Here is a 22107-nt window from a genome sequence, read left to right on the forward strand (position 1 = left end):
GCGCACAAAGCGGTAATAAGAGGCCTCCTGATTAGAGCAGGGAGCCACGCTAAAAAACAAAGACTTAAAGATTATTCCGCTCTAATCGCCAAGATTACTGACCGCACACACAAAAATAAAATGCATCCCACGCAAACACTGCGTCATGAACTTTCTGTACTGCACGCCGAAGTCAGAAACATGGAACAAGCCAAAACCACCCACATACTTCAGCGCTACAAACATAATTTTTTCTCGCAAGGGAACAGAGCGGGTGCACTGTTAGCCGCACGACTTAAAGCACGCACGGCCCATTCCAGGATAGCATACATCATCACGGCAACAAAACAAAAACTCACCAACCCACAAAACATAGTTGATGCATTATAGCAAACTCTAAAACCTTAAGGACGACCCCAAGATAGCACCGCCAGCCACACAAGACATTCTTGACTTCTTAGCACAAACCGATCTACCCAAACTTTCCCCAGAAGACATATCCTCTCTCACCACTCCATTTACCGCCCGAGAATTAGATGCAACAATTAAGCGGCTTCTCAAGCATAAAGCACCTGGCCCAGACGGCTACACCAACTTTTACTACCAGACCTTTGCCTCCGTCCTCTCACCACACCTATCCACACTATTCAACCACTGCTACTCGCAGGGAACTTTACCCTCCGAAATGTTGAAAGCCCACATCTCCACTCTCCCAAAACAAGGCAAGTCTCAAACACAGTGCCAAAATCTTAGACCCATATCTTTATTGAATGTAGACGTCAAACTCTACGCTAAACTCATAGCCAACCGGCTGTCCGCCATTCTCCCTTCATTAATACATAATGACCAGTCAGGCTTTGTCAAAACGAGACAGGGTTCGGACAATACCAGGAAGATCCTGAACATCCTGTCTCACTCACACAACAAGGGTGGACAAGGCCTTCTCCTAGCACTGGATGCGGAGAAGGCCTTTGACAGGCTTAATTGGAACTATATGCAGCAAGTCTTACGAGCGTTTGGTTTCACTACGCCCAGAATCTTAGGTATTATGGCACTCTACAATGCCCCGACGGCTCAGGTTTCCAATGCAGGCTTCCTCTCCACCCCATTCAAAAAACCCAACGGCACACGCCAGGGGTGTCCCCTATCCCCGCTACTATTTGTCCTATCTTTAGAACCACTGGCACATATAATTAGACGTCAACCTACAATTAAAGGCATGGTGGTAGGTAGGTCTGAATATAAACTGTCCATGTTCGCAGCCGATATTCTCTTAACATTGAGCGACGTGTCTTCGTCCCTGCCCACTTTGATGTCGCTTTTACAACAATATGGCAACCTGACATACTACAAATTAAATCAAACGAAAACCCAAGTACTGCCTATAGGCCTTCCTAGAGACCTAGCTCAGGAACTCAGCAACACATATGATTTTGACTGGAGGTCGGACTATATCACCTACCTCGGGGTCAAAATCGCGCCCACAACTGAGCAAATATTCCAATATAACTATAAACCACTCCTTAACTTATGCAAAGCTGAATGCCTGCGGTGGAAATCGGTTAAACTGTCGTGGCTGGGCAGAATTAACACAGTAAAAATGATCCTCCTTCCCAAACTGCTGTATGTTTTTCGCGTTCTACACCTACGGGCTCCACCACTGTTCTTTAAATCGCTCCAAAAAGTGCTGTCCTCTTACATATGGGATGCCCACAAACCGAGAATCTCCCAACGTTTCCTCCAGAATCACCACATGGAGGGAGGTGTTGGCCTTCCAGATATATACACATATTACAAGGCGGCCATCTTAGAGGCGGCAGTGAAACTTCACACCTCAAAAGGGGTTTTCCAATGGGTGGACATGGAAGTTGACCAATTTGCCGGCACATCGCTAGTAAACATACTCTGGACACCAAAATCGTTACGCCCCAAAGACGCAACATTCTTCCCAACTACTGCACAAACCCTACATCACTGGGACACGATACGCCAAAAACAACCCACACCTCATAAATACCATCCACGCTCCCCACTGACAGCTCTGAAAGCGGTTTCACTCTGGCTCTCACTACATTCCTGGGTCAAGCTAGGAATAACCACCCTCAAACAAGTCCTCCATATGAACCACATCAAACCCTTTCCAGACCTACAAAGGGAATATCACCTACCTAACTCCTCAGTGTTCCTGTATATGTAACTCAAGAGTATCATACCCACCCATGTCACACACGATATTACAATACATAATCCAGACCTGATGGACCTGAAGGCTCTGTATGATAGATGCTGGCGGGCCCCTTCCAAACCTAAATCTCTTGCCTCCTGCTACAGAACCCTATTGCGGACTTCACCGCCTCCACCTCCTACATTCGTGACACAGTGGCTCACAGAATGTGACACGACATCTAATACGGAAATATTAAAGTCTCTCACTGCACTCAAGGGGCTCACACAGTGCTACTCTCATATTGAAGCACATAAAAAACTAGTGTATAGGTGGTACCTAACGCCCCAGAGACTTCACAAAATGCACAAAACGGTCCCCCCATACTGTTGGAGGTGTGGAACAGAAAGTGGCACAATGACTCACATTTGGTGGTCGTGCCCCCGTATCCGCCCGCTATGGCAGGAGGCACAAACTATACTGCAAACCATAGGCATTACTGTGCCGCCCCTAGACATACATACAGGCATATTTTTAACATATCCCAATTTGGTACCGAAACGAGTAAAAACTATCATGGCGCTCATGGCATTAGCGGTGAGAAACCTAATTGCAAACCACTGGAAGCAAACACAATGCCCCTCTAAGGCTCTACTCCTGGCCAAAATTCACCAGTACTACACCCATGAGTGTTTATCCGCCCAAACGGCGGCGCACAAGATACGTCTCTTATCAACCTGGGCCCCATGGGTCACATACTGGGAAAGGCAACTTACGCAACCACCCTCCTCGGCCCACCAAGGAAGGCCCCTTAACAGCCCAACATCCTCAGCTTCTGACTCTGAGCTACATAATTAGGGCAGTGTCACGATTCTGGAACTAACCTGAGCTTGTAGTACTACATACTGCCACCCGAAACATGTAAACCCATCTCCGTGTTGCACTACGGGTGGACCTAAAATTTGAATGCTGGAAAATCATCCCCCCCTCTCCCCTTTGACTGCCTATAGGGCTCTAGTGGTCTTTCCGAGCAGGACCCCCAGCTATTCAACAACTATCGAGCCTACGTCACCCACATGAGACCTCCCTACCGAACTTCCTTGAACTATCCGAGGCCCAAAAGCGACACAGAGATTTGGTAAGGGGGCAGCCGACAACAATCAATGCCGTGATCACAAACTTGAACTAATGCAAGCAGGGTTATAGCTCAACGATAAGATAGCATGAAGCAAGCTGCTTTTCAAACTGTTCCACAACGTTATAAAGTATACCCCCCTGGCTTAACTCCCAGGAAACCGAAGCACCTCGCACAAGGGCACGTTACGGCCCTTGTTTCCAAGATGAGAAGCAGCTCCCACATTTAATATAACCTAAGCTGGTAGGCAATCAAAGTAGGCACCCAAAACGGATAGCGAGTCTATAAGACATCTCGTTCTGCCCATAGTGGCATTCCTACGCTACACCTCTACACTCGAACAACGAATACACAATCAATGCACAACAATGTAGCGCAGTGTAAGTTGTGTCCCAAGCACCATATGCTATATATCAACCACCGCACACAGGGCGACGATCTGTATCTGTATATATTGTAACCCACATATTATGGATTATGTATTGCATACTTTGCATTACCTGTTCTGTTCACTACACTGTATATTCATAAGCAACATCACGCTGCAATGCATGTCGAGCTGTATTATTGTGATCCCTGACATCCCAACCCCCCTTCTTTCTGTACCCCCCCTTCCCCCTTGAAAAATCTTGTCAATAAAACATTGAATATAAAAAAAAGACAAAAAATATTAAGATTTGATATTATAAATATTTACTTTGCTTACTTAACTAACCTGCCCATTTTATTTATATTATAACAAGTTAATAACCTTACTGCTTTATTCATCTCCAATCAAAACAATTAGAAACACAAGAAATCAAAGGACATTACATTTTCTCTGTTTTTTTTTTTTTTTAAATAATTGTCACATCTCACTTTGAAACTTTACAGAGGTAATCTCGTGAATGAAGGGATTGCAAAATTAGACAAAAAGGGGAATCTGACAAAGCATAATAAATACGATGTGACAATTTCTTACCTTTTCCATTTATCGCTAAAGCGGATGATGCAGTCACGGTCAGTGGCATATGAATTTGTGGTACTAATGACTGTGGTCTTGGCCTGCTTCCCATTCGAGCTCTTTCAGCACCAGGTCCTAGTAAAGCACCTACTGGTTTCTCAGCTGTTACCTCAGGCGCTACAGAGTCTTGTTCTTGTTCCATATGATTTAATTTTTCCGTACTGTCATTTTGAAAGCCATCAACAGAGATCCTACTTTTAATTGGACTTTTAGGCACAAGTATTTTAATACCAGATCTAGAAAGGTCCATGTTTTTTCTTACTGGAATAGCTTGAGAAGGACTCTTGCGTAATTTTGGACTAATACTAAGAAGTTGGTTATTTTTTGAGTCATTGTCTTTACCAAATGTCAACGACTTTGGAGAAGTCTTTGAAAATGAACTATGGGTTGACCTAGAAATTTGTTTTCTGGCATTATTTGGAGATGTCCTGTTTGCTCTTGTTATTGTACTGTTGTCTTTTGGCTTTTCATTGTGTCTTCGGTTGAATTCATGGATATATTCCTCACAGTTAACCAAATGCTGCTCTGGTTCCCAAGTATCATCACCACTGTCATATCCTTTCCAGTGTACCAAGTATTCTACTTTTCCTTTTTTATTTTTCCTTTTGTCAACAATTCGTTCAACCTAAAAAGAAATCGAAAGTGAGAATAGTTAAAACAGTCACTAGAGGCATTCAAATGCTGCAATGAAACCACATTCTGCATGTAATGTTTTTAGCTGTAGGGTTAAAACGGGTGGACATGGCACCCAGATAACCTCATTGAAACAAAGTGGTCTGGATGCCTATAGAGTAATTTATTAGATTTATTTTCCATTAAAATAAATAAAATGCATTAGTTTAATGGGAAATGGCTAATTATTCGTTTTTCCAATACATATATAAATGTTCTGCAAAATCACTGAAATTCCAACTGTCAAAAGATATTAAAAGACTAAGTAAGGAATATTGTGCCTTATGCACAAAACATTAAAACTATGTCAGAAAGTGACACTTTGAATCATCTTATTCTGGTCGAGTCTTGCCAATTCTCATCAACATTCACTCGAGACAGAGGATTGGAACTTGCATCTTCTTGCACTATGGGCAATATAAACCTATATCTCATTATACAAGCATGAGAAGACCTGTGGAAGATCCTGTTAACTTGCATGATATTATCTATGTCCTATTTTGCACTTATGTATGTACAATGATAATGTGGAGCCTAGTGACTTCATCTATCAACTGACTGGCATAAACGCTTTAGTAAAAAAAAACAAAGAGAAAAACACGGAGGATAAATAGGATCTCTTTTTCAAACAATTAACAGAAAAGTACACTTTTCTCATTATGTACTGATAATATCAAATAAGGAAATTGAAACAAATCTGGCTTAGCGGGAAGGTAAACCAATAAATTGCAAATAAGAAAAGGGGTGTTTCAATCAGAGGCATTCTATAAAACATATAAAGAGGCCAATAAAGCATGCCAAGGAGAATAAATGGGCTAAACTAGAAAATTATAAAGTAATAGCCAAAGAAAGCAAATAACCAATAAAGCTTTTTTGTTTTTGTTTGATTTAACTAGATTATTTCTCTTTATCTAGAAATATCTGGCAAGCAGTTTAGGAAAATCCCAATAAGTCTGCTTATCAGCCATTAATTGACTAATTCCTTATTTAGGGATACAATCTGAGTCATTTTGAAAGTGTAGGTACACGGAAAAACAGATATGTGCGTTAGTTAATGAAGACCAGGAAAAGACAAAAATTTGAAATAACAATTTTTCAGGAAAAGAAAGAAAGCACTGGAGTGCTGAGTTCCCAACCGGGTGGGAACAGGAGTGTGGCTGCAGAACTCAAAGGGGATAACCCTTGCGTATGTACATAAACTGAACAAATAGATGAACCGTGATCCCAAGCTGGATTGGCTAAGGGAGCACAGAAAAAAATGGTTCTGCAGATATAGTTCTGCTTAAAGTAACAAACTTAAAATAATTTACTTTAATGTGGGCATCATAAAAATATGATCCCAAAACAAGAAAAAAAAAAGCTTAATGCACCATCACCACTAAGGGTAAAACAGGGTGGGGGGAATGCAAAAGTCTGTATATAACCTATCCTAGGTGTGACCTAGGATAAACCGTCCCGCTAATAGAAAGGCAGGGATGTAGCTACATAGAGAGCCTTGAAGTGCATGTAATTGGGCAAGCTAATTACCAGACTGTAAGGAGAAACTTATATCGCAATGACCAGGATAACAAAGTGTAAATGAGTCAAACGGGAAAACGAAGTGTCCCTGCTACTTTGTTACATCAACAAGTTGCAAATAGTGCAGAGATTCTGTCTGAATATATCCTGCTGTTGTGCAAAGCTTGAAGACAATTGTATCTTTGCTGGGATATTGCTGTGGAGAAAAAAAAAAAAAAAAAAAGATTCTGCTCTGAAGGAAAACTCCTATCTGGAGCTTGCATCTATATACACAGGCCGCTTCCTAATGTAAGCTTCGGTTAGACTCTTATTGCTCCCATCCACCCAAACCTAGTGTCACATCAAACGTGCTGGTCTAAAAACAAAACAGGAAAAGGACCTAACGTACGTTTAGGCGCTACCACAAGCGCCTTTGTCAAAGGTAACTCGGGTACTGATCGGACAGCGTTTAAGTACCTCCTTCTTGCTCATATATAATGTTAGAGACGTTCCATCCCCTAGAGGTGTACCTTGTCATTCACCTCTTTATATATATATTTTTCTCCGGACACACTCTGTATGCTCTAAATAGAGGTATAAGGTGGCGCCATAGATCATTTCTCTAACATCTATGGACCTTTGAGAGGCTGTCCGATATGACAGATTCCTTCCCCATATCATCCAGTTTTAGCCTACAAACTTTTTCACCGGTCTCAAAGTCTCCGCCCCCGTTTACACCCACGGGGGCGGACCATACATTATTAGCCGACGATCGCTCTCGCTCAGCATCTAAGACTCCGCCCCCGTACACACCCAAGGGGGCGGACCGGACTCTACGTCATAATCCACACGGCACCTATTGATTGGTGCATACAGACACGATACGTGTAACACTCTGATTGGCCACAACACTCTCTGAAGGAGGTACTTAAACGCTGTCCGATCAGTACCCGAGTTACCTTTGACAAAGGCGCTTGTGGTAGCGCCGAAAGGTACGTTAGGTCCTTTTCCTGTTTTGTTTTTAGACCAGCACGTTTGATGTGACACTAGGTTTGGGTGGATGGGAGCAATAAGAGTCTAACCGAAGCTTACATTAGGAAGCGGCCTGTGTATATAGATGCAATCTCCAGATAGGAGTTTTCCTTCAGAGCAGAATCTTTTTTTTTTCTCCACAGCAATATCCCAGCAAAGATACAATTGTCTTCAAGCTTTGCACAACAGCAGGATATATTCAGACAGAATCTCTGCACTATTTGCAACTTGTTGATGTAACAAAGTAGCAGGGACACTTCGTTTTCCCGTTTGACTCATTTACACTTTGTTATCCTGGTCATTGCGATATAAGTTTCTCCTTACAGTCTGGTAATTAGCTTGCCCAATTACATGCACTCCAAGGCTCTCTATGTAGCTACATCCCTGCCTTTCTATTAGCGGGACGGTTTATCCTAGGTCACACCTAGGATAGGTTATATACAGACTTTTGCATTCCCCCCACCCTGTTTTACCCTTAGTGGTGATGGTGCATTAAGCTTTTTTTCTTGTTTTGGGATCATATTTTTATAACAATTTTTCCTCAGAATATATTAGGAAAGATCCTATGGCAAGAGATATGCAAATTGTTGCTGCAAAAGGCTTGCAGACAAATTGTGACTGGATGACTCAAGACAAGGTAATGCAGCAACTAAAGAAAGTTAATATAAACAAAGTCTCAGGGCCTGACGGTATTCATCCACGAATACTTAAGGAGCCAAGTCCTGAAATAGGTGAACCTCGGTTTTATTAAAAAAACACTATCTTGACACAAATCTACAAAAGAGAGATAGGACAGAAAGGAAATGTGCTTTAGCTCAGCACAAGGGGTTGAGATACGGAAGGGGAAAGATCAGAACAGAGGAGGCATGTAATAGTAATAAAAAGTCACAGTAAAAGTGACTTATGATAATATTAAATATAGGTTTACTAATACAAATAAATAACAAAATGTGGGGACTAGAGGCAGTAGCATACACTGAGCAATGTGACTTAATAGGTATAACAGTAGCATGGTGAGATGAGACACATGACTGGGCAGTTAACATATTTAGGAAGGATATAAAAAAAAAAAAAAAAACAGGAAAGATGGTGGGGTATGTTTATATGTCAACCATGAATTGAAGTCAAAATTTTGCTGCGGAAAACATGGAAGTTTATGGGTAGATAACCGCTTGGGGCAAAAAAATGGAAATCAATTATTGGTTGAGATAAGTTAGAAACCACCTCATGTTAATATTGATAAGGAAGAACAGTTGTTAGGGCAAATGGGGATAGCATTAATTATTGGAGATTTTAATTACCTGGAAATAAACTGGGTAGAGGGATTAGCAGTTCAGCAACGGGAATTAGGGTTGTGAATGTGTTAAATGACACCTGCAGGTCCCAACAACTAGAAAGGACACTTGTAACAAACAAACAATGTTTATATTTTGACCAACATTGTAGTAGGGGAGCACTTGTGAAATAGTGATCACAATATGACCTTTTGAAATCAACTTAAAGCAAAAGTACACGTAAAAAGACAATTTCAATAAGATATGGTCAGCTTTACAACCTATAAGGTGGAATAAACTCTGTAGTGAAAAAAAGAAGACACTAAGAATAAATGGAATATCTTCAAACAAATATTAGAAATATTAGAAAGGTGCTCGTCTCAGTATTTACCACTGGGTAATAAATATAAAAGAAACAAATTAAAATCAATGAGGCTTAGTGGTAAAGTAAACCAAGATATTAAAAATGTAAAGAGGGCATTTAAAAAAATTGGAAAAATCAGAGAAATCCTATAAGACATATATAGAAGACAATACATGCAAAAAAACAATAAGAATGGCTAAACTAGAAAATTAGAAAATGATAGCCAAATAGCAAAACCAACCTAAAACATTTAAGTACATAAATTGAAGAAAAAAAAAAGTGTAGGTACACTGAAAACAAAGATGCACATGTTAGTTAATCAAGACCAGAAAATGCAGACATTTTAAATAACTTTTTTTCTCAGTATATATATATTAATGATCTATATTGAAGTTGCTTCAGTTTCACGCTGAGCAGTAAATAAGGTAAGATAACAATAGTCTGAGCCAACATGGCTGTCCAAAAAGATAGAAAATTACCTCTAGAAAGTAAACCACTGAACTTTGAAAATTATCTATAACTTTTATTGAATTTTTTTTCACGTGATGCTTTACAGAAGATAATTTAATAATAAAACTTTCAACTTTTTGCCTTAAAAATATACATATCTCACTATTAAACAAAGATCTATCGTTCGTTCTCCCTCCCAAAACAGACAAATTCAATTGGGTTAAAGACCCAAATTTGTTTGGACAAAAATTAGCCCTAAGTGCAATACATAAAAAGAAAGACAAACTAGCAAAGGAACTAGGTCTGACGTATGAAGACCACCAACATCTACAAACTATGCTGTCACTTCTAAATGAACAAGACACAGACCAACCCTCAACTGGTTGTAAACCTGAAAGTTGGTATACTCCCAATTTTAAAGAAATATCTAGTGTAGATCTCTTCGTACAGATGAACACCAAATCCATAGAATCACTTTCACCATTGGATAATCCTAAGGACAATCTAACAAAGGGAGAAAGAAAAGCAGTAATGGACTTAAACCCTCAGACAAAGGAGGAAATGTAGTCATCATGGACCAAGAAAAATGTGCATGAAACATCTGGAAGACGAAACCCAATTCAAAAGACTACTTCGGGAGCCTACTAAACTGTTCCGGTCTGAGTTAAAGGGACACTCCAGTGCCAGGAAAACTATCCGTTTTCCTGGCACTGCAGGTCCCTCTCCCTCCCAGCCTCTATCCCTGGTTGCTGAAGGGGTTAAAACCCCTTCAGTGACTTACCTGTATCCAGCGCCAATGTCCCTCGGCGCTGGTTCAGGGTCCACCCACGCTACTCCCCTGCCGACGTCATCCAGCAGGGGAGACCTAATGCGCATTAGACCTCCCCATAGGAAAGCATTGAAAGATGCTTTCCTATGGGGATTTTATGCTATAAACCAGGAAGTGCCCTCAAGTAGACAGCCACTAGAGGAGTAGTTGACCCTGCAATGTAAATATTGCAGTTTAGGAAAACTGCAATATTTACAGTTGCAGGGTTAAGGGTAGTGGGAGTTGGCACCCAGTCCACTCCAATGGGCAGAAGTGGTCTGGGTTCCTGGAGTGTCCCTTTAAGATCATTGCTAATCATGCCTGATTGAATATAAGCTCGTTTGAGCAGGGTCCTCTCCAACCTATCGTTCCTGTAAGTTTTCTTGTAATTGTCCTATTTATAGTTAAATCCCACCTCTCATAATATTGTAAACGCTACGGATTCTGTTACGCTATATAAATGGCAATTAGAACAATAATAATAATGGCAGTAGAGAAAAACCTAATAAAAAGAATATCAATTCACAATTCCAAATATCAATCCTACTATTGCCGCCTTCTACTGCCTACCGAATGTCCACAAATGTCTCTCCTCCTCCCTCCCCCCCCCCCCCCCCGATGGCAAGTTTTATCTTCAATTACAGGGCCCAACAATGGGCACAGCCTGTGCCCCAAGCTACGCAAACCTCTATCTAGGCTGGTGGGAAGAAACGATACTAAAAGAAATAAAGAACAAATACGATCAATTCATCCACAAATGGTCAAGATACATTGATCACGTCCTATTATTTTGGACTGGATCATATACAGATTTCAATAACATGGTCCAAGAACTAAAGTAAATTACAACCAAATTGGACTACAACTCACCCAAGGTGATCCATGAAAGACAGTTGGAATTCCTAGATCTGAGGATTTTATTAAATATGGATGGATAGATAGAGGCTGAGCTCTTCCGAAAAAGTACAGCATCAAACAGAACAGCATCAAACAGTCTCTTACATTGGCAAAGCTTTCATCCATATCGATTAAAAGCAGGTAGATCTTACGGACAGTATCTTAGAGCCGGAAGAAATTGCTCAAATGAGGAGCCTTTCTTAGTAGGGGCAAATAAACTAATAACCAGATTCAAGGATAAAGGTTATCCAAACAGAATCCTGAAAAGAGCATTTAAAAGGGCCCTGACACAAGATGGAGAAACAAGCTTACGGTCAACTAGACCTATACCTTCAAACCAGATGATCAGATGTATTGGAACATTCGACCAACACTGGGAACCCATAAAAAAAATAAAAAAATATTCCCAACACTGGCCAATTCTACAATATGACACAGACATTGACCCAAAAACAATAGCATATCTACAGTTCGCAGGTCTAGAAGTCTTAGAGACATGCTTGTGCATAGCCATTTAGAAAGGAAACCCTCGCCACTAAGTTAGCTTACCAAAACAATGGGGGTATACAGATGTGGCCACTGCAAAGCCTGCAACTTTGTCAAACCATCTAAAAATCAGTAAAAAGTGAAAGAACTAAGAAGGACTTCAGAATTTACCATTTCATTAATTACACTTGCTCGTGTGGACTGCAATATATAGGCAAAACATATCAGGAATTCAGGAGACAAATGTTACAACACGTAAATTGCATTAAAAACTTCAACCTTACTACTCCTATAGCGAACCATGTTAGAAATTTCCATGATTGAAATCCAAACCATTTAACCTTCCAAGCCCTAGAATAGGTCATTCTTAAATCTAGGAAAGAATTTCAATTTGACGTTATTACGGAAAGAGTCTAAATTGATTTATGAATTCCAGACACAAACACCTAGAGGCCTCAACGAGGAATTTAATTTTACCCCTTTCATACATCAATGAGTCTAGTATAAAATTATGTGAAAATATTTCTATTTTCCAGAATGATAAAATTTCCCAAGGCAGCCTAGACTAAGATTAGGCATTCCATAATTAATTTAGGAAACCATAGTGAAAGACAAATGTCTTTTACAAACAACAAACTCAGTAGGACACAACGATTATCACTAACATTGATCCACCTACAACTTATGCAATTCCAGAATTATTTTAGTTCCAATTTTACAGTGTTTATAATTTGAAACGCACAGTGTTGATCATTTTCTCTCTCCCCCTCCCCCTTTCTTCTTCTTCCACCTTTTCTCAAACAACTGTTCTTAGCACATATTATGGTTAGGTAACAATTTCAATGAATACCTGAAAACTTTATAAACACTCACTACACTATAACAACCTAAAAATATAGAGACCACAGTTAAGTCAATCTTCCTCAAAGAAAAAGTGTCTCCATAACATCTGGCATAAATATGCACTAACCTGGGATTAATATGCAAATAGTTGAAACCAAGTATTAAGCTTTGATTCACATTGAAATGACCATGGAGAAAGATACGAGATCTATATAAATGCACTGGAACTATGAACTCTAACAATAATAAGAGATAATGGTTAGTATAATATAAAACCATCCTTAAGCATGTATAATTCTCAAGAACTCAATCAAAATTCAGACTTTATGCGCACAATATTAATTGCGCTCATTAGGCATTCCATAATCAATTTAGGAAACCATAGTGAAAGACAAATTTATCTTACAAACAACAAACCTAGTAAGAACAATTATCACTAACCTTCAACTTCACTCAATTGTAACATTTATGGTAACCATACATATGCAACTCCCGAATGATTTAATTCCAACTTCCCAGTGTGTATAACTTGGAACACACAGTGATGACGGTCATTTTTTTTTTTTCTCTTCTCCACTTTCCCCCCTCCCCTTCTCCCACCCCACCCCCCCCCCCTTTTTTTTTTTTTAAACAACTGTTCTTAGCATATATTAAAGCTAGGAAACAATCTCAATTAATACTCGAAAACCTTATAAACATTCATTACACTATAACAACTTAAAAATATAGAGACCATAGTTAATTAAGTCAATCTTCCTCAAAGAAAAACAGGTTTAAAAGAAACCTAAACATTCAACAACCAGAGTTTGTTCGTTTTCACTTAGATTGATTTGATCTAGACTCACTACATTGAAGAAACTTACATTTACAATAATTGAGGTTAGCCTTTCTTCTACCCTCAACAATCAATGCTGCAACACTAATTCCAACTATGTATAAAACTGCAAACTCTTTTTTTACAAACAAATATAGTCACTGTTAGGATTTTTATTCCACTATAACAAGTCTCCAATAGAGGAGACAAAATCGAAAATAAGTACTTGAAATGGTTTCACATCAAACATAGAGCAAATACACAGTATACACAGTTACTATAGTTAAGTAAATATTTCAAACTAAGAAATATGTATCCCATGACATCTGGCATTAATTCAGAAAATATCTAATATTTCAAACCAAGTATAAAATCTTGGAATGTATGAAATTGAGCATTGACTGAAAATCAAAAGCATCAAAATTGAGCATCAAAGAATTCCAATAAAAATAAGGAATTATTGACATTCTAGTAAGAAACCATGTTTTAGTATGCATAATTCTAATGTTGAAAAATTGTGATACTCAAAAACAGAGTCTGTTTGCTTACACTTCGATTAATTGGTTCCGTTCCACTGTATTGCAGGAATTTCCACCTACAGCGAATATGATAATTTTCTTCTACTATTAACATTGAAAGTCAGGACAATAACCCCAATTATCTGTGAAATTGCAAATTCTGTACCATTAATCAACATAATCACTGTAAATTTGTAACTCATCTCAACAAGTCTGGGATAATGGGGAAAACAAATTAGAAATAAGCATTACAGACAAAACTTGACAAGTTCAATACTTAACATAAAGGGAATACATAGTATCATAGTATCAATGAACACAAATGCAATGTAACAAATTAGTTTATACATATTGACAGACAATATGGACACATTGAATGACTTAAAACGAATATGCTAGATTTCACTAGTATGCATCTTATTAGAAATAAATAATGCAAAATAAGTTGTTGCATTTGATAATGAAATCAATATCAGAAATTATTTTCATGTATGAAAACAACTACGAGCAATTACCCTAATAAATCAATTGAAACTTTCCATCCACGTCATTTCCATTCACAAACAGGATTGGCAAAGACAATAATGACCTTTTTTGAATTCCTCCAGTTAGACTTCACACTCCTCTTTTGAATATCTGTTAGTTCCCGCACATCCGTTCCCTTTTGATGAGCTGAGGTCGAAATGCGCGCGTTAGGGGCTCTTTGTGATACTGGTAGACAGCTTTTATTTAAAATCTACTATTATTAGATCAGGAATTTCGTGTACATTTAGTCAGGATCCCGAGCTTACATACATTTATTCTACCTACAATATAGCTGTGCTTTAGCTTATTATTATTATTATGTCCAATATTGTATTTAAAAAAAATAATAAAATATGGTGAAAAATTAAAAAAAAAAAACATGTTTTTGGACTTTTACTTGAAAAATCTTTTACTTATCTACAAAAGCTAATGAAAAAAACTGCTAAATAGATTCAAAATTTTGTCCCGAGTTTAAAAACACCCAGTGTTTACATGCTTTATTGCTTTTTTTTTGCAAGTTATAGGCCTATAAATACAAGTAGGAAATTGCTGTTTCAATATATATATATTTTAAATGTATCAATAGTGACCTTGTAACACCGTTATCTGTCATAAATCCCCGAAACACACCTAACATGTACATATTTTTTTTAAAGTAGACAACCCAGGGTATTCAAAATTGGGTATGTCCAGTTTTTTTTAGTAGCCACTTAGTCACAAACACTGGCCAAAGTTAGCATTTATATTTGTTTGTGTGTTAAAAATGCATGAAACGCTAACTTTGGCCGGTGTTTGTGACTAAGTGGCTACTAAAAAAGGCTGAACATACCCCATTTGCAATACCTTGGGTTGTCTTCTTTTGCAAATGGTATGCCATCATGGGGCTAATTCTCATTCCTTGGCTACCATACGCTCTCAAAGGCAACCTAACCAATCCGACAAATTTCAATTAAAAAAAAAAGTAAAATCAAGCCTTATATTTGACCCTGTAACTTTCACAAACACTATAAAACCTCTACATGTGGGGTACTGTTATACTCAGGAGACTTCGCTGAACACAAATATTAGTGTATCAGAACAGTAAAATGTATCACAGCAATAATATCCTCAGTGAAAGTGCTGTTTGTGTGTGAAAAATGCAAAAAAATTCACTTTCACTGACAATATCATCGCTGTGATATATTTTACTGTTTTGAAACACTAATATTTGTGTTCAGCGAAGTCTCCCGAGTAGAACAGTACCCCCATGTACAGGTTTTAGGGTGTCATAGAAAGTTACAGGGTTAAACACAGTGCTAGCAAATTAAATTATCTGGACTTTCGGCCTGGGTTGGCAGGCAGGTCCCTCAAATTGCAATCATTAAAATTACTTAATTAGGTAAAAATATTACATAAATACACATGTAGAATTTTAATATATATACATATTTATATATTTGACGTCTACGTGTATATTTATGAAATTATTTATGTAATTATGTATATGGACATATGTATATTTCGTATTGTTTTTATTTATTTATTTATACATAGATATATATATCATTACATTCTAAGTATATTTTGATATAAATATATATATATATATCAAAATACTGTTAGAATAAAATTGCATATATAAATATTTTTTTATAATTATTAAAAATTATTTTTATTTTTTGTTATTTATTTTTATTAACATATTATTTGTATTTTATAATAATATATATATACACCATATATATAGCAATTATATATATATTGTATATATTCGTGTGTAATTTAAATATAAGTGTATTTTTATATTAATATACGTATATATAAATATAAAAATACACTTAATATGACATTATATATATATGATACATATACATATATTATATATAGATATAATACATGTGTATATATATCATATATATATATATACACATATTATTTATTTATTTTTACACTGATTTTACACTCTTTTTTTTTACTTTATTTTTTGGATTTTTTACTTGCAGGGAGACTGCCTGTCAGCACAGACAGTCCCCCTGCAGGCAGATACACAGACCCCTATTGCGGTCATGTGATCGAGTGATCACATGGCCGTGGGGTCCTGATCTGCCGAGGGGGGACTGCCCGGGCAGACAGGCAGTCCCCCTGGACCGGGTGGAGCACTGATCGCCGCCGTGGGACCGACGGCGATCAGGTAAGTAGCCCCAGACCGTTATGACGGTTCAGGACCGTCAGCGGTCCAAACGCACGTTTTACCGCTGACGGTCCTGAACCGTCAGCGGTCCTGAAGGGGTTAAAGACATTCCACAAAGATTTGTGAACCATTACCTCACTGAGTAATAATATGAAAATAGCCATTTAGAAGATGGCTACCCAGCATTTCTACCGAGCTTGCATTGATGATCGGTGCCCTTGGAAGCACAGAAGTATCTAAACTCTGTCCTCAGTAGTGTCAAATGGCTTTCCTCCATTTAACACTAATCTATACTGCAGAAGATCTGAAAAACAATCCGATCCGGTCATTATTTTAGGACCCGATCGGTATTGTCAGTACAGTGACTTTCAGACATAGATATAGCATTATCTTAGTCAAGTATATTGCCGATCCCCTGAGGGATATGGTAACATCATTAAGACAATAATTAAACAGGCTATGTCTGGTTGATAGCTTAAGATTAATATTTTCTCTCCTACAATTTCTCTCCTTAAACTATATGTCTCTTTTGTGTAAAATTTACTTTCTCTGAAATTAACAGAAATAAGAAAAACTGACCGCAGACCTTACTAAACGAGCACAGATCAAAATGTATTACCAAACAATCTAGGAATAACAGAGCATTATAACAAACAACCAAGAACTTTGTTACCGTAGTAAGAATATATCGATATTAATGAGACAATACACCTTACTGAAATAATACAAATAAGAGTATATCGATAGACACTGGACAGGAAAAATTTAACTTATTGTATATAGACTTGGTTTCTTATTTTCACTTTGAGCACTTTTGCACAATTATAAAAAAAAATACCTTTTTCTTTATTAATTTGTATCAATAACAATAAATGTTAAGTTTTAATTAGGGCACTCTATTTTAGTTTTCTAATTTCTCCAGTTACCTGGGTTAACCCCAGAAAGAGTGTTACCCTTAAGCTTCCACTTTCTTCTAAATTTGACATCCTCTTTTCAAAGAGTTCCATATTGTTGGTGTGTCTAAGTGTATAACACAGTTCCACATCAACAGTACTCACAGAAATGTGCTTCCAAATTACAATAAATGTGGTTATGTCAAATATTTTTTATTAAGGTTTTAAAATAATATAACATACAACATTGGTATATATATATATATATATATATATATATATATATATATATATATATATATATATAAAACACTAACAAAACTAATCAAGCAATCGGATAAAATACAAATATTATAAATATTTTTATATGAAATAAGTAAACTATGTACAGAAATAAAAAAAAGTGTCAAGTAATTAACAATATAAAATATAGTTAGTAATAAGTCTGTGTAAATAAGATGCATTGTTCTTGTTCTAAATTGCATTTTAGATGTATAAATTGCTATTAGTAAGTCACGAAAAAGTCCCAGTACAGCACCGCCCTGGGCCACACAGGCACTTACACCCCTAATCTTAAAGTGTCCTTCTATCCATTCGAAAGATATATTATGGAGTGACATTGGTCACTGTTCCTATACTCCCTAAACAGCACTAATCGCAACAGCTACAATGTTAACATATCAACCATGTTTGAGAAAATATAGACCTTTGGGAGATCTTTTTTGCTCTTCATGTCACTCGTTTTTTTTTAGCACAGAGTTTACGCCAAAAAATGTATTGTCAGGAGAAAGATCTATTTTTTAATAGTTTTTTTATTCCAAGCAATACTCGCAAAAGAGTTATGCATGTACATTTTATTTTCATACTTCACATATAGTTAAATATAGCAGACAAGTACACAAATCATTAAAAAGTGTAGGTAGTGACAATGATTTAACAAGACTTAAGTCATTGTGCTAATCTTCTCTAATCCTTTGAAGAAAAAAAAAAAACAACATTCTGCATGGCACAGATAGGGTTTTATAAAGGAGTTTTACAACCCTTTAGGGACTGAAATCACGCACTGTGTATAGCATTACCTTAAAGGAGCACTATAGGGTCAGGAACACAAACATGTATTTCTGACCCTATAAGGTTAAAACCACCATCTAGCCCCCCTGGTCCCCTCATGCCTCCCTAAAAATAGCAAAATCTTACTTGTATTCAAGTCTGGAGCTGCTAGTGCTGGCTCTGTTTCCTTTAGACCTGCCCACTGCCTGCTGACATCAGTAGAAGTGGTGGCCTGATCCAATAACAATGCTTCCCTATAGGATTGGCTGAGACTGACAAAAAGGCAGATCGGGGCAGACCCAGCACGATTCAAACACAGCCCTGGCCAATCAGCATCTCCTCATAGAGATGAATTGAATCAATGAATCTCTATGAGGACAGTTCAGTGTCTGCATGCAGAGGGTGGAGACACAGAATGTTTGGATGCATTTCAGACAGCCATGACCCAGAAAGGATCTCTAACAGACATCTAAGGAGTGGCTAGTGGAGGTATCACTAGGCTGTAATGTAAACAGTACATTTTCTCTGAAAAGACAGTGTTTACAGCAAAAAGTCTGAAGGTAATGATTCTACTCACCAGAACAAATTCAATAAGCTGTAGTCGTTCTGGTGACTTTAGTGTCCCTTTAATAACAAAGATGTTCTATGTATCATATTTAACAACATGCATTAGAAAAAAGGCACAGATATAACAATGGGGTTAGGGAACAGGCTTGGAAACCAACATCACAATAAAAATTAAAAATAAAACACTAATGGTCTAAAAATTTAATACTTTTTTTTAACCCCTTTGGTAACAGTGGAAATAGACACGCCTATTTCTAGACTCCTCATTAGTAAGGATGTCCAGCAACATCCTCCCTGACATGATCAGATACATTTAACATTGAAGCTCACTGGTCACAATGACATGTACCAGAGCATTTCTATCTCCCTCACAAGTAAATTAATATCTCAGTAAATCTAGTCCCCAAGATTTACTTTTCCTAAACAGAGAGAACTTTTATTTGCAAATCAACTAGAACTTGGTCTCCACCTCAAACCCAATCCTTTCTCTCTGCTTTAGGTGATGAGAATCATGGCCACAAGAACACAAGCATCCAGGTAATTTTTCCACCATTAACTACTTTTATCAACAGACTGAAACTTTGAAATTTCGACCACCACTAAGACCTAATGGAGGGTAGATGATTAGTGTGAGCAACATAGTACAACAGGCAACTAACAGGGCCAACACTTTAATGATTTGATGGATACTGAAATTAAAAAGTAAATGAGCCTTAACAGAACTCTTTCATTTCTCCACATCAAATGTCTTCTGCCTCATCAAGAATGGGGTCACTAGAACCTTATGACCTAATGGCAGTCTAGTAGTCCAAGGAGGGTATATGCTATAGGAGTAGTAGCTGTTCGTTTTACGCAAGAAGAGTCTGCCAAGAGCCTTGGGGCGAGCTAGAGCATGAAGAGAATTGAATGATGAAGGAATCCAACAGCTTTTGAGTTCCAATGTATTGCAATATTACCAGTTACTAAGATATAAGTGAGCGGAGTAACTGGGTGGAGCGGCTTGAGTAACTGTTGTGTGGTTGGAGTATCTGTGGAAAGGTTGGAGTGTGGTTCATTCACTCTACAGCAAGGGCAGAGAAGAGCTTTCAAATCTTTCAAATCCCTCGAACATTCCACAAACTGCCAACAGGAACTAATAGATTTCAAATAGGGCAGAGAAGAGCGGTTAAAAACAAACTGCTCCAAATTGCTCACTTCACTGGCGGTTGCCATCTTCAAACGGTCGTATTTATAAAAAATAAAAAATAAACTATAAATCCTACAGCGAAGAGCTTTATATTGTGAGAATCACACGACCCAGACCTACATTTTGATGCATAATATGTCTCTGAAATATTAAAAATGAAGGCACAGTCGGAGTTTAGATATTGCCCTTCAAATTTGAGGTGGCTAGAGTGGAGTTTCAATGAATGTCAATGGACGGCGTGAGTTGCAAACAAATGGTCATATTGTGAAAACTATCAGGACTATGGTTTAGCCATGGACATGTTTAGTGGCAGCAGGGATAGCTGAACGTTTTGATATAAGATTTGTGTAGGTGGGCTTGAGAGAGTGGTGGCAGTTTAGAAATCATGTCCTGATTTTTCAGCTTTTGCCAGCTCCCACTCTAGCTTTGCCATTTATTCCTATGGGACCAATTTCGCCACAAGAACGACGATATTCCGTGAACCATTCGACAAAACGTTCCACAAAGTAATAGCAATCCAATCGGGAACAATCCACACATTTTGGTATATAACTGTCTATGTAGTGTAAAAACTGTGGGAGGAGTTAGGGTGGTAAATTTGGCTATAATAATAAGAACTAGAAAAGCTACAATTTCTGGGAAAATTGTGTGAAGTGTTCTTGCCTCCACCAGTAGTCTACAACTGGAGTGGGCGGAGTAACTGTTATTATTTATTTATATAGCACATTTAATTGCAACGTTGTTGCCCAAAGTGCTTTACAGTTACATTAAAACATACAGTTATAAAAACATTAGCAGGTGCAAAAGGCCCTGTCTATGACATCACTTGCTGCTGCAGCCTTGCACAGGTCAGAGTATTTTGGCGGTTGCCATCTTCAAACGGTAGTATTTTAAAAACTATAAATCCTACAGCGAAGAGCTTTACATTGTGAGAATCACGAGACCCAGACCTACATTTTGCTGTATAGTATGTCTCTGAGATATTAACAATGAAGGCACAGTCGCAGTTTAGAAATTGCCCTTCAAATGTGAGCTTTGCAGAGTGGAGTTTCAATTAATGTCAATGGAAGGCGTGAGTTGCAAACAAATGGTCATATTGTGAAAACTATCAGGACTATGGCTTAGCCGTGGACATTTTTAGTGGCAGCAGGGATAGCTGAACGTTTTGATATAAGATTTGTGTAGGTGGGCCTGAAAATGAGGGAGTGGTGGCAGTTTAGAAATCATGTCCTGATTTTTCAGCTTTTGCCAGCTCCCACTCTAGCTTTGCCATTCATTCCTATGGGACATATTTCGCCACAAGAACGACGATATTCCGTGAACCATTTGGCGAAACGTTCCACAAAGTAATAGCAATCCGATCGGGAACATTCTGCACGTTTTGGTAAATTTTTGTCTATGTAGTGTAAAAACTGTGGGAGGAGTCAGGGTGGCAAATTTGGCTATAATAAGAAGAATAATAATAATTAGAAAAGCTACAATTTCTGGGGAAATTGTGTGAAGTGTTCTTGCCTCCACCAGTAGTCTACAAATGGAGTGGGCGGAGTAACTTATTTATTTATATAGCACATTTAATTGCAATGTTGTTGCACAGTTACATTAAACCATACATTTATAAAAACATTAGCAGGTGTAGAAAAGGCTTTGTCTATGACATCACTTGCTGCTGCAGCCTGGCACAGGCCAGAGTATTTTTGCGGTTGCCATCTTCAAACGGTCGTATTTTAAAAACTATAAATCCTACAACGAAGAGCTTTATATTGTGAGAATCACAAGACCC

The 22107-nt window shown here is 37.9% G+C and overlaps 1 protein-coding gene across 1 annotated transcript in view; it reads right to left on the minus strand.

Moving 5' to 3' along the window:
- The window catches only part of CDYL (chromodomain Y like), an 86187-nt gene that overhangs the window by 45401 nt on the left and 18679 nt on the right, over positions 1-22107 (minus strand). The window contains exon 2 of the mRNA XM_063451760.1: positions 4240-4906. Within this exon, the coding sequence (XP_063307830.1) occupies positions 4240-4906 (667 nt within the window). The remainder of the gene's footprint in view (positions 1-4239; positions 4907-22107) is intronic.

The sequence above is a fragment of the Pelobates fuscus genome, chromosome 4 (genome assembly GCF_036172605.1).
Source record: "Pelobates fuscus isolate aPelFus1 chromosome 4, aPelFus1.pri, whole genome shotgun sequence".
Lineage (NCBI taxonomy): Eukaryota > Metazoa > Chordata > Amphibia > Anura > Pelobatidae > Pelobates > Pelobates fuscus.